The following is a 25,886-nucleotide window of genomic DNA, read 5'->3' on the forward strand; positions in this document are numbered from 1 at the left end:
GACAAAATTCTGCGTACACCACTGTTGGAAACAAACTGTCTCTTATTGTATGGATTCATAATTCTTTTCTACAGAAACTGGCTGGAACTGCTATAGATACATATAATTTAATCTTGTTTTGGTTCTTGTTAGATTGATTGTTAAATATTGCTATTACCTACATGAAAAGTATATTTAAAAAATATTTGTGATTTTTGTGCTTGAAAAGAGTTTAATTCTTATACAAGGCATAAATACATAATTATGCAATAAATAAAAATTGTAGTTCATTCAGTGCAAGTTACAGCAAATCTAAGTAAGATTATTTGTACATAATAAAGATACCTTAATTACTTGGGCTATCAATTTGGCACATTTGATGTCACATTATGACGTATGCTGTTTCGAGCCTAATATAGAACATGATAAGCCTTTGACACAAATCATATTCAATTTGTGAAATATTTGTACAGTATAAAAATTATTACTAATTTCTTTCACCTAACGCTGATAAAAACGCATTTATCTTGTAGGATATCTGTTCTATAAACATAATACACTAGGTAATGATAATTGTCCATTCTCAATTCAACCTCAATCACATTAATACTGATTCAGAGTTATTGTTGTTTTCACTGACAGCTAATCCAATAATGTAAGGAATCATGCTTATGGTCTTGATAGAACTAGCCAACTGCATTGGACCAGTAAAATGCACAACGGATGATGTGTAGAAATGTTACAAAATGTCTGTTAGATTCTGTATGGCCTTCACATCTTGTCTCCTTCAGGTTTAGCTGGTGTTTCTGCCATCGGTTCAGCTGGTGCCTTTTCAGGAACCGCGTCTGATTCCTCCTGGCTAGCGGGTTTGTTAGAATTGTCCTCCACTATGGCTGGAGCCACTTCTGCAGGCTTCTCAGCCTCCATTGTCTGCCCAGCTTCATCACTGCTGGGTTCAGGAGGCATCATCTCCACGGCCGGGGTTTTTACTTCTGAGACAGACACCGATCTGGTTGCGGAGTCAGCTGCAGGTTTCTTGGGATCAGAGTCAGGTTTTGGGTTTGATGTTGGAACGACATCGGGAGCTTCCGCACTTACGTCACAATCCTTGTGTTCAGTCTTCACGAAGAATGAGCGAGGGATGGCGTACTCGTCGAGCACTCCATAAGCTAACTGCATGACAGTTCCAGGAGGGTTTCTCTCTCGAGTCATCAGCCAGGCATTTTCTGCAATTCAAAAGTGTTTAAGTAGTTGTGTGCAGAACATTTCGAGAACTGAACCTCTAAAGAAGGAGAAGAGATGGATGAAGACAATAGAAACAATAAGAACAGGAAGGAGACGAGATGGAGGAAAGGAAAAGGAGAAAAAAGATAAAAATGGATGGAGGAGGTTATAATAATTAAAGATAAATAATAACAAGGAAAAATTGGGATGGATTGGAAAGACAGGAAGCTATTAAGGGCATTTAGTCATGAGTAAAGCTCGGATTTCTAAGCACAATTAAACAGTAAAATAAGCAAGCAAATAAGCACAAAAAATGGTGAAAATAAGCACCAAAATAAACAAAAACGAATACACGGAAACAGTAAAATAAGCACGAAAAATAGTGAAGATAAGCAAAAACGAATCTATACTAATAATAAATCTGTAGACGAAATTTTTCTGGTAATTTTCGATTTTCCAAAAATAATTGGTCCTAACATATATAATTAACCACCCTGAAACCGAAAATCGCTTTTTTGAAATTTTTGTTTGTATGTCTGTCTGTCTGTATATTTGTTACCTTTTCACGCGATAATGGCTGAACGGATTTCGATGAAAATTGGAATATAAATTAAGTTCGTTGTAACTTAGATTTTAGGCTATAAGGGGGCCTGAATTAAATAAATCGAAATATCTCGCTTATTATTGATTTTTGTGAAAAATATTACATAACAAAAGTTTCTTTAAAAATAATTTGCGATAAGTTTTATTCCTTGAAAAATTTTGATAGGACTGATATTTAATGAGATAAATGAGTTTAAAATTAAAATAACTGCCATCTAAGGCCGTGTAATGAATTAAAAAACAAATGACTTCGTCTATAAGGGGCCTTGGAAGCAACAATCGAAAGCTATGAAAGATAGCCTACAGAGAATGTTTCTGTGTTTGTATGAAGTAATATTGGAAGCTAAATTAACCGATTTGTATAATTAATTATTACTTCACCATTGGAAAGTGTAGTTTCTCTAGATGGACATAATGCTATAATGTTATTACAGTAACTTCTGATATAATATAATATAATATAATATAATATAATATAATATAATATAATATAATATAATATAATATAATATAATATAATATGTAATATTATATAATATAATCTAAGTTATTTGAAGGGTTCAGAACCATAGTGGGCCAAGCGCCATTTACTGAATACGTAGAAAACAAGGGTTAAAATTAAGTTATTACCATAATTCAATGGAAACCTATAACAAGTAAAATAAAATATACACATTAAATCTAAATGATGTCAATCTTCATTAAACTATGGTTGCATGTAATAAAAATTAAGAAACATGTTAAAGGAATTGTCATTGCACCAAATGATCGCATTTTAATTATTTGGATACAATTTAAATTAAGTAACATATTAAACGATTTATTCTTCTATCAAACACGAATGTTCCCTGGATTAAATGTCCTATTTTAATTATGTAATTACTTTATATTTATTTCTAACGGGTGCAGCGGAGTGTACGGGTACGGCTAGTAGTTAATATTTTAGGAGAAAAATTCGCTCCGGCACCGGGGATCGGACTCGGGACCTTAGTTTTACGTACCAAGTGCTCTAACCACTAAGCTACGCCGAATTCAATCTACAGCACAGGATCGAATCCTCCCCCTTCGATGTTTTTCTTTTTGGCCTGACTCCAGGTAAGGCATATATGTGTTGACATGTATCCAATGTCAACTGCCATTATACTAGGAGCGCACTCAGCTGAGTGACTTGTTGGCCGGGAATCGAAGGGGGAGGATTCGATCCGGTGCTGTGGATTGAATTCGGCGTAGCTCAGTGGTTAGAGCGCTTGGTATGTAGAACCAAGAACCCGAGTTCGATCCCCGGCTCTGGAGCAAATTTTTCTCCTAAAATATTAAGTGTCAATATTACAGATAAATTCTGTAAGACAAATTAATATATCTATAATAAAAACGAATAGGCCTACACAGAAATATGATGATAAGTTATTTGTTTCATAGAATGCTGATTGAGAGGTTTTTGTGGGTGGCATTCCTTAAGTACAACAGCGAGCAATCACACACACCTAATTGAACAAACGCGTGTTGCACAACTTGCACACTGCAGCTTGAAACTTGGGGATTCACATCCATGCACATGACATCATTCTGATAAGTGCGATAACCGATTGACCTGCCTAGTCACAGAAGCTTGGCGGGGAATCCCAAGGTTCTCTCCTAATTAGAACTACGCAGTATTATTTCACAACATCCTGGGTCATACCCTAGCATTGCTTTCTTACGCATTCGACTGAAGTTAATTTTTTTAGCCCATAAAAAAAAGGGAATCAATGATAAATGAGGGCTAGGAGTGAAGTATGCACTTTTAAAATTACAGTTTTGGGTAAAATATGCCGTTTTAGTTAAAAATCGTAAAATAAGTAAGCAACAGTGGTGGCTCCTGCATATTTCTTCAGAGGAGGAAAGAAGTTAACAGCACGAAATGACACCTTCTTGAATGAAACATGCTATAAATTAGCCTACATGCATACATGTAAGACCAGGTAGTGTTGGGGTTGGCCTTCCCTTCTGTATAGCAATAATCTGTTCTTGTAAACTGAGTTTCCTAAATTGTCCAAAATATATTATGTTTTCACTTCCATTCATTGTTGAATAATTGCGAAAATTAACAATTACAAGGAAATTGACAACTTCGTAGCATTTTTCGTGCACACTACAGCATCACACGTGTTGGAAGAGACTAGCTACTAACTCGTAACTGGAACCGTTTTACGGAAATGGAAATGGGAAATAATCTGAGGAAAGCGAGAACACTGCATCCACCCACGTGTTCTGTGTTGCCACAAGTACATTTTACAAGTTCAGTATCACATGCTTTTGAAGAATGTCAGTTCTTGTAAAGTCATACTATCATTATTGTTCAAAGCTGCCAGTGGCCGATTAATTTTTTATGTTAAAAATGATGTAGTTTGGAGTAACCTACTTTCAGTTTCAAATATATTTGTACAAAACTGACAGCTTGGCTGTTGCCCTGTCTAGTAAACAATGAATAGAAATGAATTTCAGGGGCCAACTACGTAGAACTATTTCCTCTTTGTTTTACATAAACCCGACTTTAACTTTCAAATATCCACGAAAGTTTCAAACCATGAATAGTAGCCTATATAAAGTGCAATGAATAATATTTTTGATTTATAATTAAAAAAAAGTTTACATGGTGTCTTTCATAGCGTTGCGTTAAAACTGTTTTTGTTGTGTCTCCTCCTAGATGTGTTACAGTTCGGTTGAATGCAACATCGTTAGGTGGCAGCGGTAGCGAGCTTGCTGCACGACCAGTTGGTTTCTATTTCCCGCCCATGACTGATTCAGAGGAGGATCTCCTCCCTCTCCGTTCATTTACTTGCTTTAAAACTCTGCTTCTTTCTCTGACCGCTAGTGCGCTGTTGTCTATGTGTGTTAACCGCAGTACAGGAGGAATGGAGTGCCTTTCCTCCACACAGACAATCTCGCATCTTTCTCACAGTTTTCTACAGCACATGAGCGCGCGTCGTTTAAAACTCGATCAACCGAGTTTTTCTTACAGCTGTGAACTTAAAAATTATCGAATATTCCTCGAATTTCAAGGTACATATTTTATTTGATATTTACTTTCAAAAGAAGAAAATGTGAGGAGGACGTTCCTCCCTTCCCTCCCCGAGGAACCGCCACTGGTAAGCAAATACGTTTTCTTGCGAAATAAGCATTTATAAGCACTAACAAACATACTTAAAACTGCTTATCTAGGTGTGTCTTACGAAGTATAACCTTTCTGCTTACCTTTAAAAGTGTGGAAAAGAATATGCATTTGCTTAGAAATCCGGGCTTTAGTCATGAGCATGCAGTGAAATGATGCGAAATCAACAACAGACATTTGTCACTCTAACTACCATAATATTGAAGACAGAATTTTACAAATTTTACTGTGTGAAGTCAAAACCTTACTAATTCAAATTAAAGGCACTTCATTAGATTTAGATTACTAGTTTGTTGAGATATTTTTTTAAATCGAGTCATTTTCCAAGGACTTGCTGAAACATGCCATTACATAGATACCTACACACTACTGTAAAACTACTGATACCAATGTTTCAAAATTTTTACCACTCATTAAATAGGTTCAGACACGACTATAGTACATAATATGTTCATTTCAATAGTCACTAACAATGCCCCTGAATGTTAATTTGGCCTTTTGAATGACATCCAATATTTACTTACTGTTTTTGTTATTATAATACACGAAGAAAAAACAATTTTAACCTATATTACTCTTACTTACTTAGGTCCCTATCCTGAGCAATACCAATCCAGTCTCTATCATCATATCCCACCTCCCTCAAATCCATTTTAATATTATCCTCCCATCTACGTCTCGGCCTCCCCAAAGGTCTTTTTCATTCCGGCCTCCCAACTAACACTCTATATGCATTTCTGGATTCGCCCATACGTGCTACATGCCCAGCCCATCTCAAACGTCTGGATTTAATGTTCCTAATTATGTCAGGTGAAGAATACAATGCATGCAGTTCTGTGTTGTGTAACTTTCTCCATTCTCCTGTAACTTCATCCCTCTTAGCCCCAAATATTTTCCTAAGCACCTTATTCTCAAACACCCTTAACCTATGTTCCTCTCTCAAAGTAAGAGTCCAAGTTTCACACCCATAAAGAACAACCGGTAATATAACTGTTTTATAAATTCTAACTTTCAGATTTTTTGACAGCAGACTGGATGATAAAAGCTTCTCAACCGAATAATTATATTACTCTAGAAAACAAAACTTTGCGACAAGGAAGAAGATGGAAATAAAAACAGAACGAAAGAAACGAAACAATCAAATAAGCATCGAAGGTTTATACTTCAGTTGTTATAAATGCTATTTTACATTAAATAGTGCAATGATTTTTATTTGTTAAGTTTATTTATACACGCTTTAACATCTGTGTTCATAGTATACCAGTAGGCTGTTTTCACTATTGTTGAGTTCCTGTTTCTGTTGTGCGTTATAGTGGCTTGTATTTATGTAACTGATTACCGGTATGGACTTCGATTAATGTTTATGACATTGATGATTAAGGCGGTGATGGATCATGACATGCAAATTTCCAATCTGGTATTTTTCCCCATGGCTAAAAGAAACCATAAAAAACCCCAGTCACATTGGTCGGGACCTCCCAATCTGAGTCTCAAACGCTACTGTCTGAGCCAACTCGCTCTGTTATTTTACATTTTATAATTCTTTATAGATTCATTACTTACGTGCATTAAGGAATCCAATGGACACACAGTTCCAGAGCACTGCGAAGTTATCATAGTCAGTCTTAAGAATATCGTATGTTGTCTCCCAAGGAACTGTAAATAATGAAAATTTATGTTAAAATTTTATGAACTTTCGCCATCCTTGTTATAAATAAATTATATTCTTACAAAACTACCTCAGTTTTTTGTCAATTCATCCTGGTTGAGTTATGAAATAGATGGCATAATTGAATTTGATAGCCAAAATGTGACTACTGAGCAATTTTACATTAAACGTAATAGTATCTAGTTTTTAGAGCTAGACATTATTTACGAATATCAGCAAATGAACCTCGGATTCTTAGGTTTTGTTCCTACATTGTTGATCTCTAATTGATTGAAGTCTTACATATTACGCTTCAAGTTCTAATGGACAAATTATGGGATTTAAATAATTAATACGTAAAGGATTTCATTTGGAGTGTAGGACCCAAAAATCTTCATTTAACTTGTACTTTTTTTTTAATGTTATTTATTGTTTGTGTACCGGTATTTTGTTGTTATTTTTTAAAGAAAACAACTGTGAAATGATTGGTTTGAATTGAGAATGAGGATTTTCACGTTGTGTGAAAAGTATATTGTGATAGGATTAAATACTGTAAAAAATTAAACTATTAAAATGTGAAACTATTAGAAGATAAGGCACAATCATTAAATGCTTTACATATAAAAAGTTTTAAGCCCCGCATGACAATTTCGCAATATCAAAAAAATTAAGTTTCTTATCTTAATCTACAGATGAGTCAGCCAGTAACTGATGAGTAATTTACCTGGAAGTGCATATCTGATGCTAATTTTTCCTTCACTTGCTTTGCCTGCAGCTTTCAGTTCACCTTGCACTACTCGTTTAACACTAGGCCTGTAATAAGAAATATTTTTACATCGGAGTGCAATTAAATCTTTATTATTAATACTTTATTAATAATTATGCAATTTAAATATTTTATTAAGTGTAAAAACAAATATAATAATCACATTTTTGTCATTTTAAGATAGAAATATTATCAGTGACGTTGTGTGTTTAAATATGGTATGTAAACACAGAGTGGCCCAAAGAAAAAGTAGACACTGTTTAATTGCCCATAACTTTCAAATTAATTAACGGAAACGTCTCATTTTTGGTAATTTAATAGTTTAATATTCTGTTGTTAGATGGCAATCACCACATAAGCATTGTTTTGTTTTGTTGTAGGTTAGATAGCAACTGCCGCCATTGTTAATTACATGAGTAAACATGGCTGGTGCAAGGCTGACTTAATGAAAGGAAGGCAGTTTTGATATGGTACATTAAGTACGAAAACATTAATGAGGTTCATTGCCAATGGCGAAATGAGTTTTCAACACAGCCAATGACACGTGTAGCAATTATGCATATTCGAGACAAATTTGAAGCCGAAGGTTTTGTTAAAAATGTGTACAAACAACGTTCTGGAGAAGCTTGTGACATCCATTTTACTTGCCATCCGAGAGCTGTATGCGGATGAAAGGTTTTACTTGCAACAAGATGGTGCCCCATCCCACTACCATAATGTTGTCAGGGGGTATCTCAACGAAAATCTACCCATATGATGGATAGGTCGAAGAAGTGCTGTCGAGTACCCACCACGTTCCCCAGACTTACTTTTACCTATGGGGGACACTAAAGGGCGTCGTTTATCGACAAAAGCCACGCACATTGGTTGAGCTACGAGAATCCACCATATGTTCCTGTGCAGATATCCAACTAGACACGTTACAGTCGGTAGTTCGTTCAGGAGTTTGGCGGCATTGCCTGTGTATGGATGATATTGGTGACCACTTCGAACACCTTCACTGATTTCAATACTTTGAACATTAAGCTACACTTTCACCGAAAATCAGACGTTTCCGTTAATCAATTTTGAAAGTTATTGGCAGCTAAACAGTGTATAGTATAGTCGTCTGCAATAATCTTGTACTGAGGACATGAACAAATTATTGCATCACGAAGAAAAATGAAAGACAACTTTAATTTGTCATATACTTACTTACAAATGGCTTTTAAGGAACCCGAAGGTTCATTGCCGCCCTCACATAAGCCCGCCATCGGTCCCTATCCTGTGCAAGATTAAGCCAGTCTCTATCATCATACCCCACCTCCCTCAAATCCATTTTAATATTATCCTCCCATCTACGTCTCGGCCTCCCTAAAGGTCTTTTTCCCTCCGGTCTCCCAACTAACACTCTATATGCATTTCTGGATTCGCCCATACGTGCTACATGCCCTGCCCATCTCAAACGTCTGGATTTCAAGTTCCTAATCATGTCAGGTGAAGAATACAATGCGTGCAGTTCTGTGTTGTGTAACTTTCTCCATTCTCCTGTAACTTCATCCCGCTTAGCCCCAAATATTTTCCTAAGCACCTTATTCTCAAACACCCTTAACCTATGTTCCTCTCTCAGAGTGAGAGTCCAAGTTTCACAGCCATATAGAAGAACCGGTAATATAACTGTTTTATAAATTCTAACTTTCAGATTTTTGGACAGCAGACTGGATGATAAGAGCTTCTCAACCGAATAATAACACGCATTTCCCATATTTATTCTGCGTTTAATTTCTTCCCGAGTGTCATTTATATTTGTTACTGTTGCTCCAAGATATTTGAATTTTTCTACCTCTTCGAAGGATAAATCTCCAATATTTATATTTCCATTTCGTACAATATTCCCGTCACGAGACATAATCATATACTTTGTCTTTTCGGGATTTACTTCCAAACCGATCGCTTTACTTGCTTCAAGTAAAATTTCCGTGTTTTCCCTAACCGTTTGTGTATTTTCTCCTAACATATTCACGTCATCTGCATAGACAAGAAGCTGATGTAGCCCGTTCAATTCCAAACCCTGCCTGTTATCCTGAACTTTCCTAATGGCATATTCTAAAGCGAAGTTAAAAAGTAAAGGTGATAGTGCATCTCCCTGCTTTAGCCCGCAGTGAATTGGAAAAGCATCAGATAGAAACTGACCTATACGGACTCTGCTGTATGTTTCACTGAGACACATTTTAATTAATCGAACTAGTTTCTTGGGAATACCAAATTCAATAAGAATATCATATAATACTTCCCTCTTAACCGAGTCATAATTTGTAATTTGTCATATACCATGATTATGTAATTGAATAATTTTTGTGCTATAATGAAGTTCCTTGTTGAAAATAATATGGTGATTAATGAATGTAGAACCTTAAGAAACACACACATACACCATAGAAACAAAAAACTTGTACTTTTTGTGTTACATTGAAATGTATAGTTACTTACACGGCTGTCATTATCTCATTCTCAACATGTATCTTGCCATCAGCTGTTTTAGTGTAATTATTTTTCACACAGCTGGCACCAGCTTCGAAGATGTTTAAAGATCTCTCCGCCTCATACCAAACTCCCATAAACTGAAACAAAATAATGTTTTAAGTACTGGTAACTCTTCCATTATGTATCAAAACAGTCAAATAGATACAGATTCTATAATTCTTTTGATGATAATAAGAAATAGTGGCACAAGAGAGCACTCTATTGAATTTGTGTTACAGGAGTTACCAGTTTCATTATAAAGTGTTATGCTCATCATTTACTTCAATTTTAATGGTTATTTATGATACAAATGTTAAAATTCTATTTTATTTTTTTTAGACAGCTGTTTATCCGAGCTCGTATAAAGTTAATTTCCCCGAATTCTCCACTGCTGCATTCTCTCGTTCAAGACTTCCTCCAAAGTTTAATTCCGTATCTGTACATTCATAGTAGGCAACACTATGATGATCTAGGACATCATTCATCTAAAGATGGGATACATACTGCAATCATGTAACATCCTAATGAAAAGAATGGAGCACAATGAATATAACTGCAACATATCCCTTGTGCTCCAAACCAAAGAGCTGACTAGTGAAGTAGTTTTTCTTTACACCTCTATAATGGAGCATCTATTTGAGTAACAAATAAGGGAATAAAGGGAAATTTTGGCTACACTCTCCTATGTTTAACTCAAATATTTTGAAAAGTGTACTTATAACCCTTGTGCTTTAGACCCTATATATATCCACCTGCAACTAGTCATCATCGAAAAGATGTGTCTAAAATTCTTAAATAAAAACTTATGAAATGTTAAATATATATTTGAAAACAAGAATTAATTGTTGAAATCTTATTATTAGATACATCGTCTTCATCATCATCATCATCATCATCATCATCATCATAAACGTGTGTGGATTATGTCCTTTGTGACCTGTTGTCTTATGGCTCTTGAAGATGTGCTTGGCTGTCCATATTTGTTGTGGTTGGTCTGTATCCCTCTTTCCATGGTTGATACCCACATCCATAATAATTTTGATACGGGATTTGAATTAATTCTTTATAACTGCTAGCCACTTTTACTGGTGAATTTGTATCTCTTCTTTAATATTATTCGCTTTAAGTTTTCCTCGAATATCTGAATTTTGTTGTTGATCCATCTAAAAAATATTATCTCTATGCATCTAGTTTTTCTCCATCGCTTTTGTTCAACACCAAACTTTCACTACCATAAGGAAGAGCCGATTTTGATATAATATTATGGCGACGCAAATCTGTTTCAGTTAACATTTGTTTACCAAAATGTAGAGCTAATTTAATCATTTCGTTTATTTTATTGTATTTCTGGAAATTTTACGGTTATGTCTTTTTCGTCATTTGTTATTAGATTTCCCAGATGAGTGAAATTAGAGACTTATTCTATTATCTTGCCATCAATAATAATTTTTACCTATTCCCTGAATATCTTTTCCACATAATCACATTGATTTTTTTTATTTTGAAAATTTCATGTCATATATTTCTTACAGTTTTGTTCAATTCATTAATTGTTATCTGTAGCCTAATTCATCTTCTGATTTTACAGTTTATTAGAATTACATATCAGTACATAAATTCGTAAAAATAAAATGTATCATCTTATTCTTAATATCTGTATCATTATTAGTATTGACTTTTTATACGAAGTATCGTATTTAATTTAAATAAATAATAGCATCACATTCTTACAGACCTTATTTTGTGAATTTAAAAAAGACGGATATGTGTAAGAACATATTACCTACTGTTACTAACAGATTAATATTTTCATTATTCCCCTTGGAGTTTTATTTTTAATTATTTGTTTTGGTTTAATTTTTTGTTAATTAGTTGAAGCCCGAAATCTTCAAAGAAATAGTGTTATACACTGTAATTATTATAAAATATAAAATTACTCACCCTTGACAGGTCAAAGTCTGGCATAGGTGTATTCTTTTCTGGACAGCCTCCAAAGCTCGGCCTTTGGGAATTTACCATCAGTACACAGCCCAGGAACAAGATAAGAATTCTCGACCGATCCATTCTGCAATTTCACAACACCAGTAACGTACTGAAGGTTTCAGAGCCATAGTGGGCCAAGCGCCATTTATTAAAAACGGAGAAAGCAAGGGTTAAAGTTAAGTGAATACCATAGTTTAATAAATATTGACATATTATTTAGTTTTAATGTGTATACTTTATATTACTTGCTACATGTTTCCATTGAATTATGGTAATAACTTAATTTTGACCCTTGTTTTCTACGGTTTTAGTAAATGGCGCTTGGCCCACTATGGTTCTGAGCCCTTCATTTAGTTTAATAATACGTATTTAACAATATTTGCAGAATCTGAAAAGTATAAAGAAATAAATAACTAGGCTATTGTAAACAAAAATGTCATATTTGGTTAGAAGTAAAATTTTTAATTTAAATTATGGTTTATTTAACGACGCTCACAACTGCCGAGGTTATATATCAACGTCGCCGGTGTGCGGGAATTTTGTCTCGCAGAAGTTCTTTTACAGGCCAGTAAATCTACTGACATGAACCTGTCACATTTAAGCACACTTAAATGCCATCGACCTGGGCCAGGATCGAACTCGCAACCTCGACTATGCAAGGCAGGACGACGGTTAGAATTTTTCTATTTACAAGTAAGGATGCTTTTCTTTTATTTCTTGCTATATGAATTGGAACAAAATTGATTTTGAAATTATTATGCACATGTGACAGGAATTTTTGAGGGGTCACTTACAGTACTTATTTATGACGTTTAAGGAACCCAGAGGTTCATCACCGCCCTCACACAAGCCCGTCATTGGTCATAGGGATTAATCCAGTCTCTATCACCATATCCCACAAATCCATTTTAATATTATCCTTCCATCTACGTCTCGGCCTCCCCAAATGTCTTTTTCACTCCGGCCTCCAAACTAACACTCTATATGCATTTCTGGATTCTCCCATACGTGCTACATGCCCTTCCCTCTCAAACGACACGATTTAATGTTCCTAATTATGTCAGGTGAAGAATACAATGCGTGCAGTTTTGCGTTGTGTAACTTTCTCCATTCTCCTGTAACTTCATACCTCTTAGCCACAAATATTTTCCTAAGAACCTTATTCTCAAGCACCCTGAACCTCTGTTCCTCTCTCAAAGTGAGAGTCCAAGCTTCACAACCATACAGAACAACCGGTAATATAACTGTTTTATAAATTCTAATTTTCAGCTTTTTTGAGAACTGACTGGATGACAAAAGCTTCTCAACCGAATAATAATAGGAATTTCCCATATTTATTATGCGTTTAATTTCCACCCGAGTGTCATTTATATTTATTACTGTTGCTCCAAGATATTTGAATTTCTCCACCTCCAATGTTTATATTTCCATTTCGTACAATATTCTGGTCACGAGACATAATCATATACTTTGTCTTTTCGGGATTTACTTCCAAACCTATCGCTTTACTTGCCTCAAGTAAAATTCCCGTGTTTTCTCTAATAGTTTGTGGATTTTCTCCTAACACATTCACTCATCCATATACACAAGCAGCTGATGTAACCCTTTCTGTTATCCTGGACTTTGCTAATGGCATGCTCTAGAGCAGTGGTCGTCAGCACTCGCTGAAATGGATAAAGGGTAAGTGGAGCGACGTGTTGTGCTCCGTCGTGCAGCAGGAAGAGGCAGACAGCATACCTGCCAGCAGCTAAGAATGCACCATAGTGCAGTGTCTTCTCCGTGGGTAAAAGACGCTAGCCCGAGGGTGTAGTGTGCTGAGGATCGCTGCTCTAGAGCAAATTAAAAAAATAAAGGTGATAGTGCATCTCCTTTCTTCAGCCCGCAGTGATTTGAAATTTGTGTGTTAGTGTTATAAATAATTTGTAGCTGTCAGATTCATAGTTACAACGGCTTGGGTATATATAGCATCAGAAACGGTTAAGAAACTATGTTTTCTCTTATTTGTACTATCACTGTAGATCCTATTAATAATAATGGTTTCGCTCATTACTTGTAATCGGATTCGAATTAGTATTATAGTCGAGAGAAGGAATATAGACGGATGATGCCATTTCCCTTCCAGCTATACTAATCCACGGTTTGCCCCTCGTAAAAGATATTGAACACTATTCATTTTCTTCGTAAACGAACACTGGCCACACTCACAGATGAATATATTAAGACTAAAACACCAAAACGACCATTCTTACGTTACCGCCATTGCGTGTCGACTGTCTCACTATTACGTCACTGAACAGCTACGCTCAGCGCAGTGCGCATGCATATGTTTCCCCTGCAGCATTCCCCCCTTACCTTTCGCCCCGAACGAAAGTCCAGAAGCTGGCTCGGCGAGGTTCAGAGAAGAAATTGAACCTCGTAAATATATATTCGATCTCTGCGCTTTATAGGTTGTCATACGACAAAAATACATCGGAGCCCCAAGTAAACTTATTAAAGATGAGGAAAAAACAAAGAATGATAGTGTAAATTATAAATAAATTTATTAAAAAAATTAAATTGTTCTTCCTGGGAGTTCTTTGAACCATTGAACGCATAAGACGCACCGCCATTGATTTTAACACAAAATATTAACACAATAATATTTAGCGAAACTTGTAGTTAGTTTTCTTGTATTTTCTTTCTTTGTTATTATTACTGTGTTGTGATTTTAATATTATTGTTTTACAAATTCTAACTTTAAGGTTTTTTGAGAGTAGACTGGATGAGATAAGCTTCTCAACCGAATAATAGCAGGCGTTTCCCAATTTATTCTGCGTTTAATTTCCTCCCGAGTGTTATTTATGCTTTCTTAAACTGACTGAGCATATTGGAAATTAAATCAATGGCTTTCCCAAAACACGCTATGGAATGTTTCATATAAAACAATTTTTATCTCGAAAATAAATAAAAAAAAACGAGCAAACTTACAGTAAACTTTTTTGTTTGAAATATCTCAAAGAATAACTCTCTGAAATTAATGACATTACTTACATTTCACTTTGTATATATAAATCTTTAACAATAATTGTAAAAGCATGTTCTTATGATCAGCTTTTCAAAAAGCAATAACTTTTCTGCAAAATGTTTAGGCTAGTACAAAAAATGCCGACATCTCGAGAATTCACTGAGAATAGCAGTTGTGGATCCTTCTCCCATTTTAACTTAAACAAATGTTACTTAGATCATTATCTTTGTTAAATGATAATAATTTTATATTGCGGCCCGCGAACCATAGTTCGAGAAACGCTGAACTGTGGGACTTACCTGGAGGTACACCTGGAACTGTCTGGTGCAGTGAATGAAGTGACTGAAGATGGTCATTGCCCTTGTCTTATATATGGGCTTCAAGTTGTTATGGTCCATCCCGGGGTGGGGGGAAGCGGGAGGAGCAGACAGTGAACTCTGTGCGCCGCTTGACTTGCTTCCAGGAGGTCAACCCGCAGTTACGAGAAGACAGGAGAGGATAATGATCGGAAAAAACAGGAATGAATTATCATTAACTAAAGAGTTGTGCGGGAACGCTGTTCACCAAACCTGCTATTGGCTGCCTTGCCACATGCCAGGAATTTTACATAACAGTCGATTTGGTATTTTGATTCGTAAGCAATTCCTAGATACAGTCGATCTTGCGGTCGGATTTTTTAGACTGCGTCTGTAATAACTAGGGACCGGATTTTTATGTAATATCAAGGTGTGAAATATGTACATATTTATGTAAGAAAAATAAGCTGAATATGTACCAAAATATGTAAAATCATGAAAATATTTAATTTCAATATCTGGCAGATAGGCTATAGGATAGGTAAGACTATCCAGTTGTGATTTCATAGAGCACCCGACTTTTTTACGCACACTTGACATATTACTATTTTTCCATCTGTAGTAAAATCTTCGTCCATCGCAATCCACGATTTTATTTTTGTCTTTAGGGTTGAAGATACAGGGGCCAATTTAGTTAGTTAAAATCAGTAGATAAAACTCACTTGCATTTTATATTGTAATTACTAAAACTAGATGAGGGACATATGCATTTTAGCTGCTCCCTGTAAGGAACAAAGTACATACTAAAATCTCAAACTATAGGCATTTACAAACTATTGTTTGCAAAGTGACATTCCTATCTCATTCAGAAGGGTAGGATTATTCCAGTCGAGAACCATACTTAATAATTGCTCGGAAAATCCCATTTCCGTATAGATCTACTAAATTTAAAGTAACTAAGAATGTTATGTTTCATCCCGAAATATGTCCTTTCTTGCGTAAGTAAAGAGGCTTTTTAAATCTGTGTATTTCAAATTGTAAACTTCCCCAGAAGTTTTTTTTTTTTTTTTTTCCTTTTAGAGAAGTAAAAATGAATAAAACCCCTAAATATGTAGATTTATGCAATACCAAGCCATAATATGTAATGTGGGGTAAATATGTAAAAATATGTAGTAGGCCTATCAAATTTTAATATATTAACGGTAATTACAAGATTCGCAAAGATGTGCTACTTATATACGGTTAGGTGGAAAGAAATGTAATATGTAGGTAATTACATAAAAATCCGGTCCCTAGCAATAACATTTTTTTTTCTTTTTTACGGTAGACTCTATTATCCCTCATATTGTCATAGCATGATGTAAAAGGTGAAATTATCCCTATTATAGGTCATGGAGGCCTTCAGAGTTGCGGGAAGTTAAGGCTCCCACATTTTCTAACAATCGGCGTTAGTAACAGTAGGGATATCAGTCCTACGTGTACGCCGCCTTTACCCCAAGGAAGTACCCCTGGTATTCATTTCTGTTAGAGAAGTTGAGTACACCCCAGGGCCATAGTGCGGCTGGAAGGATTAGATCAGCGGAGAAAATCTTTGACCCCATAGGAAATCGAATCCTCGACCTTTCCACTTTACAGCGCAACACCTCCATACTATGAAGTACTAATGTAATACATGGTATAATATGAAGGATTCAGAGCCATAGTGGGGCAAGCGCCATTTATTAAAAACAAGGGTTAAAGTTAAGTGAATACCATAGTTTAATGAAGACTGACATATCATTTAGGGTACGGTAGTTTTAATATATATACTTTATATTACTTGCTATACGTTTCCATTGAATGATGGTAATAACTTCATTTTAACCCTTGTTTTCTACGGTTTTAGGAAATGGCGCTTGGCCCACTATGGTTCTGAACCCTTCATATAATATTCATTCATTCATAGCTTTCTACCCAAGGCCAGGTCCTTCATTGCAAACCCAGCATTCTCCATTCTTTCCTCTTTTCTGCCTTCCTCTTCGTCTCAGTATACGATCCATAATATTTGGTATTTTACCTCAGTGACTAATTCGGCATGATTTATTACCATTTTCAAACTTATGAGATTTTGCACATTCTTCCGGTTTCTTCTTGCTTGTTGTCATGTGGGGATGGATGACGTGTTGGTAATGGTGGAGGTGTGTTTGCAATTGGTAGTTCGAAAAGAGTGTGCGCTCTGAAATTAAGTTAGTATTGATGTGCTCTACTAGTATTTTTTGTGTCTATATATTTCGTATTGTTCTAGTATGGTTATTTTTGGCTTTTGGGTTCAATGTGTAAAATTTTTATCTCTGTTTCTGTATTGTAATCTTAATTGAAGTTGGTGATATGTTCTGCGTTGGTCGATGCGTTGTGTGACTTGGTTATGGCTGCAATGTGTTTGTTGTATCATGTTTGAAAAATCTCCCAGTTTTTCCGATGTAGAAGCCGTTACAATTGTTGCATGTTAATTTATAAACAACTGTTGGGTTGTATTTGTTTGTCTTGTTTGTGTGTTGTGATGGTTATGTAACGTGCTCTGTATGCAATGTTGTACTTTAATTTCCTGAAAGAAGATACAATCTTGCATGTGTTTTTATTCTCATAGGCCTATGTTAGTGTGATCTACTTGTTATTTTGTGCTTGGGTTGTGCTTCTGTGTTTCTTGTTATTAAGGTTAGTATTTTTATGACGTCTATTATTTTGAGGTTACATCCATTCTCTTATGCTGTATATTTGATTGTGTGCACTTCTTCGTTATACAGGGTTAGTAAAAAGTCTCGCACCACCTAAATAACTTCTAAAGTATTTGGTTCAGTGACATGAAACTCGGTGTGTGAGTATAGCCGTAAACTAAGAACTCAATAATGGTATTACCGAGTTTTTCTATTTCCCGGTTTAAGCGGAATTAATTCAAATTCTCTTATTTTAAATGGAATACCCAATATATTTTTATATTTTCGAATAATGCTCATTAAGAGCTTTTCAAAAAGTACCCAGACTAGATACTTCTGTACTAATTTATTATTGCTAAATAAAGAAAACAGAAAAGTGTATCGAATAATTAAATAATAAATACTCGGGAAGTTATGGATCGACACTGGCACTACCCAGGCAGGCCACGCATGCATGGCTAGTGCCCGATCTCGGCCAGGAGCCGAATGGGACGCTTTGTACGTGTTCCGTTATTTAAGAATGATTATATTAAGTAGACATTCGCTGAAGTTAGCAATCCAAAAAGACGAATACAGCACGAATAATGCAAATGCATGTGCCACCATATAGTTTTAATTAATATACTAGCACGTTGGCCAGTCGATGAATTATTTTACAAACGGCTCACGTAGCTAAATAGAACTACGTCGTCACCTTGCTCGCACTTGAACAGTCATTTTTTTTTTCTGTTCTGGTGTTTCCAAATAGGTTATATGACGCTATCGTTGGGCAATGACAATGCAGTGACAGACTCAGGCACTCGAATAACACTCACTTCATCGAATATATGGGATGCTTAACCTTCACAAATGAACTCAGCGTGTGTTCGGAGTGATATAAACACCTTGCAGGTCGTTACTCCTGAAGGGAGCGGTACCAGCTAGAAGTTCTTCAAATTACCGCACATGCAATGCACAAGTCATGAAATGAAGATTGCTTTATGAGAAGTACTGTAATATCTGCCTTCCACTATTGCTTGTTTCCACTGGCTTTCGAACGGGTTATCATATTAGAGACGGAACATAAAATAATATTAAAAAAATAATTTACCGTTTAAAATTTAAGCAAAGTGCCTGCCAGAACAAATTTTATGGCTTCAATGTTAAACATATTAACTGAGTAAGAAACGACAAATCGCGTTATATAGGAAATGCCTATTTTATACAGAAGACCTTTCGAGAATTTTATTGAAAGTAAAATATACAAGAATCACATTCATAACAAACGAAATCTGGCGACCGTTTGTTTATATTGCATATTTTTGCATATTCTTAACATAAAATAATGCCTTGCTTTATTGTGAATTGTATTTTTTTTTCTAACTTTTGACATTAAAATACAGTTCTTTAAATTATAGGTACTGATGTTTAAACTTGAAGTTAAGGATATCCGCCTTATACGTCATGAAGGCGCTTGATGGGCACGGAGGTAGAGCCCCGTGCTTTCATAACCTCGGCACTAAAATGAGGTGGTGTGGTCAGCACCACGCTTCGACGGTCTTTCACCTCCGGAAAGATCCAGTACTCACTCAATTTGATAGGGGGCTGCGTGAATCAGAGCCGTTCTGGATGTTTTGGCAACGAGAAAATTCCATCATCACCTGGTACTGAATCCGGGACCTTCCAGTCCGTAGCCAGTTGCTGTAGGCCTACCAACTGAGCTACTCGATCGCAAAGTAAATTTCAAGAGAGAAAAATATAATAATAATAATAATAATAATAATAATAATAATAATAATAATAATAATAATAATAATAATTACCTTATTTAACCTGGCAGAGTTAAGGCCGTAAGAAAAATGTATATATTATGGTTTCAAATAAGAATGACTAGTCAAGAATTTTTAGGAGAAGTGGAGATCAGACTTTTTCCAATACCGGTAACTATGTTTAAATCAGGTAACAAAGTTCGCCAAATTCTACCTAGTAACAAATCTAAATCGAATTCATGGATACTAGGGACTGAATTTGCAACATCCCTTGTGGAAGTAGTCTAAAAGTCGCAGTGCTACAGCCTGTCGTCTAGCTGATCAATGTGCACTCCTCGTAACAGCCACTCTTACTCGCTCAAAGTTCTCTGGCGTTCGTACACTTCGAACGTGTCCTAGTGGTTTCTTCTTGCAAGCTGATGCTGATAATCGAAAGTTTTGTATCCATCTCAATATGGTATTGCGAGCTGGAACGGCTCCGTGGCGGCCAACATTAATTTGGAGACGAAAGGCGCGCTGAATTTCCACAACTGAATCACCATTCTTGAAAAATTTCTCGATAACGAAAGCACGATGCTTCGAGCTCCATACTTCCATGATTACACAAAATGGCATCAAAAATGCTAACAAACGACGGTCGATCAATATCCATAACCCCTCATGTTGGTCAGTAAACAGCCTTCTGAATCCGTCCGATTCCTTTGCTGCACCTTATAGAAGGTCGCAAACAAATTTATTGCACAAAAATGGGTTGTGCTTTCAAAAAGTTTGAGAGTCACTGCTTTATGTAGAAGTAGGGTGACCAGACATCCTCTTTTGTCCGGACATGTCCTCCTTTTTAGGCCTTTGTCCGGGGTCCGGCCGGATTTTTGAAAACAAATCAAGAAATGTCCTCTTTTTCGTAACTTGTATGCCTGATAGTTTGAAATTATCTCATTTGACGCCTCTTTCAAGTAATTTGCCTGTAGGTGGCAGCATCGACGGAATATACTCTTTGCCAACATCATAACTCTTTTTACTCCTTGTTATGGTCGTTGCTCACAATCGAGATGTGAATGTAAGTTCGTTTCCGCATTCTCACCTCGCAATCTGTCCATTCTGCACATTTTCTGTCCTCTTTAATAATTATATAGTCGCGACGCTGTTATTCCCGGCGTGACTCCTCCTCTTTGTTTACAACTTAGGAAGTGAAGGCTCTATAAAGTCTAGGTAGGTAGTATCGTTCGCCATTTTTGTTGTTTTTTTTTTTTTCGTTGCCGAGCTACCAGACGAGGAATTTATTTGCCGCACCGTTAAACATTATCATGTCGTAGCTCCTATGGTAATAAATCAAACGCACTGTAATTCAGCAAATAATTGAGCGGCAAATAACGTCATGTGCTTTCTGCGAACGCCAACAAAAGAGCATAACGTCATCATCAGCGAATCACAAGACGCACACGTTTGAATGTAGCCGACCTGCAACGTGATTGGCTGCCGGAAATAAGAGCGACAGGACTATAGTTCCCGTGACTTTCATGCTAACTGTAAAATAATTATTAATTTAAGTTTTATCTTAATTATTTTGTAATAAAATAGATATTGACGTAATTTAAAGTAGCTATAATATATGCCTAAGCCTAAATCTACGTGCATATTTTCTGTCCTCTTTTTTTCGAAGGATGTCCTCCTTTTTGAAGCTTTATGTCCTCTTTTGTATCGATGTGAATCTTATCACCCTATGTAGAAGGATGATAGAGGCGGTGGTGGACAGTCTTTTGCCCACCCTGTATATTGTTCACTTGTAGTTAGTGTGTTCATGTCATGATAATATACTGTAGTCAATAATGCATGTAGTCCACTTGTTTGGCATCATTTCAAATAATCCCAGTCTGCAGCATTAAGATACACAATTAACTTGTACTGTATACTTGTTATGCAGTCTTGTTTATCTCACCCAGTTACATTGCCATCGATACTGTCTTAATTAAACCAGGTGGACAGTTAACATCTTGGCAAATGTAGTAAACAGCAAAAAAACATTACAGCTTGTTGGTACGTATATGCATTGGATAATGTGCAACATCAGTGAAGCATGGAAGAAGGCACGGCCATGTGTAGAAATCTCGCCAAGGGCAAGAATGTTTGTGATCAATGTAATTCGCTATGTTGTCTCAAGTAGAGGCCAGATGTTGTGGTGGTCTCATTGTACGGCATACCCACTTTGTGTATGTTTAAAAAGTGTCTGAAACAAACAAGTTTAGATATGATTAATAAGAGGGGACATGAATTTCACTTAAGCTACACGTGAACATGGAATGTAGTGGAGTTTCGGCAGGGGAGCAGTACGACAAAGCACTGAGGCCTTTGAAGATATATTGCGATAACCCCCAAGCATTCCCAAAACCACACCGGCTGACTACACTAAGGTTCGCTGTGTGTCCAGGTTTCGAGCAGGCAACCCCACTCGTCCCTAGGCCAGCCCCCTCCGTGCGTCGCCAGCCGGCGTTCGGAGAATGCTATGGAATTATGACGAAATGGAGAAATGTTGACGGAATGATGTAGATGCCTAATATGGGGAAACGCCGCAAGTGTCACTATGGGGTTTTCAATGGAAAATCTCAGGCCTGACCAGGACTCGAACCCGGGCTGCCTGCATGACAGCCTGAAGGTCTGAGCACTCAGCCACCACAGGTCCTACACACAGACATAATTATGTGTTTGTTTTAATCTTCTTTCCCATTTAGGACAGTCCGTCATTAACAGGGTAAAAAATTGCAACTTCTTTATTTGCTTATATTAAAGGGCGTTCTTTTGTGAATAATTATATGTACGATATATTCCGAGAATATTTGTATTCAATAAATGTACTTATTCATATCGTGGCGTCCTAATGACCAATTTGAGCTACATTGTGAAATAGTGAGGATGTCTCACCAGATGTATAATAATGCTACCTTATCAGATTTATTGAAATATAGCTATGTATTAAAATTATTCTGACGTGCATTTTGTTATATAAGAAAAAATACAATTTTAAGTAATTAAAAATTTAAATATACTCCAGGACCACAATATTTAAAATCTGAAATTTATCGAAAGAGAAAATTGTACCAATGCATGTGCATGTATTGTAAATATTAATTAAAAACATAAAATTACTTAGTCATACGTTAAAAATTTTCACACTTCTTAATGCATGACTAAGTAATTTTATGTTTTTAACAAACAAAGTGTTAACGTGAACTTTAATCAATATATTAATTAAAACTTAATTATTAATATTTTCCAAGAAGTAAAGCAGTGTATCAGAACTTCTTGAACATATTTAAAGAGCAGAAAGAAGATATAATAAGCAAAAAAATAAAAATAAATGAAAAATCGAGTAGTTGTGAATATTAGAACTTAAGCCATGACAAAATAAAATGTAGTTAGGGGAGAGTCGGGTAGTATCGGACATCGGGTAGTATCGGACAGTGCGTTTCTTTCATCTACCATCATATGGTAGTACCTGAATGACATGGTTACGTTTCTCTATGCGACATCACAGAAACGTAACCATGTCAATCAGGTACTATCATCGTGTGGTAGATGAAAGAAACTCACTGTCCGATATTACCCGATGTCCGATACTACCCGACTCTCCCCTATATTTTCACAACTTTCACATTTCTTAGCAACCAACTCTCCGTAATGCGGTTATGTCCATTTTTCGGCTTTTCCTCTTTTAAAAATATCTCTAGGTTCCTTCAAAGGAACGACGACAAATAGAGTGAGACAAAAGTGGCTTACCTGCTTTGAGATCACAAAGTTTCTCTCCCATAGCCCCAAATTCCCTTGCAATAGAACTTTCACGCATATGTTTTAATTGTTTTTTCTCCCTTTTCCCATTTCATTCATTCATTCATTCATTCATTCATTCATTCATTCATTCATTCATTCATTCATTCACATTTGACGTTCAGTCCTGGGGAATAGCTCTTAGTAACAGATCAACTAATAGATTCCCTATTTCTTTTCCTTGTCTAATCACTAGTGCTGAAAAAAAGTAAGTTATTGGTTATAGGCTACGCTGCATCGTACGTAGAGCTCTGTGTTTACAAAATGCTTGTGTGCACACTCGACTAGTTACGGTAGCGGCTGCTTGTACAGTCCGCTCCGTATGAATGAATTCATAACAGAATTTACATTTACAGGATTACTTGTGTTTCAAATTGATTAACTCGGAACAAATATATTAAATTTGCAAAAAATATCATTATTATCAATTAGGCCTAAGTTAAACACATTTTCCCCATGTTCTGAATTCAGTCGCCTTATTATCTGTTCATTGTTGGATTTTTGTTTCGGAATTCTGATACAACCTCACGTCACTTCATCACGTCATTTTTGAGGAGTGTCGAATGTTCACTCTCTCTGCTCCTTACAGACAGCAGAGATACTCTGCAACGGGACGCATTTTGCAGACAACGTATATAGAAATTATTTACTATCCTGATACCAATACTTTTCTTCAGCCCGACAGTAGGGTCTAATCACTACGGAGCGGATGTTGATGAAAATTCATCTTCTTATTTTTCACATTAGGACGATGCCTATTAATGTAGAAATCCTTTCTATGTTAATATCAACGTAAAAAATAATTTCTTATATTGCATTTTTTGACGTTTTTGAACTAATAGGTCATTTTTATATTTTTGTCGGCATTTTTGGTCATTTTTAATACTTTGAAGAACCTTTAGATCATTTGGAATGCATTTTACTTTCTTCTTTAGCGATAGATCTATTAAATCATTTTCTAAGCAATTGGGTCAGTAGTAATTACCTACTGAAGTTTGAGTTTTATAGTTTGGAACAAACTCTGAAGTCCATCCCTCATTCCAATGAAGACTTCACTTCACACAACGGAAGTAATATAAAATGCTTGACAACAGCTTAGTTTAAGTGAGGGCTTTCACTGACCACCCCTGATTGAAACACATTGTAAACCCTCATTAAAATATATAGTTTTCCCTTAAAACCTTCATTTTGTTGCATGTTCTTTTCCTTTATCTTAGCCAAATTCCAGGACGTTGTCTCCTCTCTCCGAGATTTGCAGGGCAGTCATTGAAACAAGGTGACTAATTTTTAAGAAGTTGTGGTGCGAGTACGGTGGATAATATTTAAATGTCATTTTCTTTTAATTTCATATCATTTTTCCATTAGTTTAAGGGCATTTTAATGATCATTTGAGTAGATTTTTAGGTCATCAACATCCGCCCCCTAGTAATCACGTATCGGACGTGTAGTTCCGGAACATTGGATGTCTCTACATCTATGACAAGGTGTAAATATCCAAAATCCTCGCTCTAAGTACAGCAATGTTAAACGGCATTCTTTACTTTAATGAAATGAAATATTTATCTTTATATAAACCTTATTTTAAACATTTCAGCTATTTCAAAGGTGTTCTGACTTCTTGAATAATTCTAATATAAACTTATACAGATACAAATGCAAACATCTCTGCTTGAGAGGCTGTGGTATATCTTCCAAGACTTAAGCTAATATTAGTCTTGGAGGAGTTTCCGCAAATTATTCCTACACTTATTTGAGAGTTCATTTGCAAGCCATTCGTGTAGAATGCTAATATTTAGCCACATCAGGAAGTAGCTTGTCATTGCAATCAGATCTTTCCGCGATACCAAATATGGAGTTAGAACATGGCCCAATATCAGTCTGCAGAGTCATAGAAAAGGAGGGCGAAGACAAGAAAAAAAAACAGTTTCTTCATCTGTAACACATTCAGGAAACGCGGTAGGCTCAAACTCAAGACTATGGTATCGATTAGTTAACTCGTAGTATTTTGATTAACGCCGCTTTCACAAATAAAGCCATCTTAAAAATTAAAAATAACATTTATAATATCGGTTTAGGTTGGTTATGGAATAACTTAGCAACTAGTAACAGCGCAGCCATTTTAAATTTAATAAAATCAAGATGTAAAAATATAACAAGACAAAATGACTTTAGCAGTATTAATGAAATGCGACCACTAATATTTTTTAATGACTATAAAAAGTTTGGGAACGGAGTGCATATATTGATAATATGAAAATGAAAGAAAGATTCGGACTAGCTTGGTTCAGACTTGGGATTTGGAGGTTAAGAAATAAAAGAGGTAATCTACCTCAAGGTATATGCCCTTTATGTGGAAAAAGATAAGATGGCATTCATATTATTCTTGAATGTCATTTTACTAAAGAAATTCGAGAGAAATTTATAAAGGAAAAAATCGTATTAATGAATAAAGAAATAGCAATTAAAACAC

The 25,886-nt window shown here is 35.8% G+C and overlaps 1 protein-coding gene across 2 annotated transcripts; it reads right to left on the reverse strand.

The window, feature by feature from the left end:
- Positions 1-184: 184 nt before the first annotated feature.
- LOC138694852 (apolipoprotein D-like) lies at positions 185-15,268 on the reverse strand. Of its 2 annotated transcripts, none has more exons than XM_069818976.1 (6): positions 15,160-15,268; positions 11,815-11,938; positions 9,841-9,971; positions 7,330-7,418; positions 6,521-6,613; positions 185-1,205 (listed from the first exon to the last, which is right to left on the reverse strand). In XM_069818976.1, the coding sequence occupies exons 2-6, from the start codon at positions 11,935-11,937 to the stop codon at positions 751-753; spliced, it is 891 nt and encodes a 296-aa protein (XP_069675077.1). In that variant the 5' UTR covers position 11,938; positions 15,160-15,268; the 3' UTR covers positions 185-750. The 2 variants fall into 2 exon arrangements, with proteins under 2 accessions (XP_069675077.1, XP_069675078.1); XM_069818977.1 differs by lacking the exon at positions 15,160-15,268 and adding an exon at positions 13,594-13,678.
- Positions 15,269-25,886: the final 10,618 nt, after the last annotated feature.

Source organism: Periplaneta americana, chromosome 2 (assembly GCF_040183065.1).
Source record: "Periplaneta americana isolate PAMFEO1 chromosome 2, P.americana_PAMFEO1_priV1, whole genome shotgun sequence".
Lineage (NCBI taxonomy): Eukaryota > Metazoa > Arthropoda > Insecta > Blattodea > Blattidae > Periplaneta > Periplaneta americana.

Bases quoted from the DNA above. Each gene is read 5' to 3' on its own strand.
- LOC138694852 (XM_069818976.1), bottom strand. From the start codon at position 11,937: ATGGATCGGTCGAGAATTCTTATCTTGTTCCTGGGCTGTGTACTGATG. The intron at 9,972-11,814 runs GTGAGTAATTTT...ATTTTGTTTCAG, and splicing joins CAGACTTTGACCTGTCAAGG to TTTATGGGAGTTTGGTATGA. The intron at 7,419-9,840 runs GTAAGTAACTAT...TTCTTATTACAG, and splicing joins AATGAGATAATGACAGCCGT to GCCTAGTGTTAAACGAGTAG.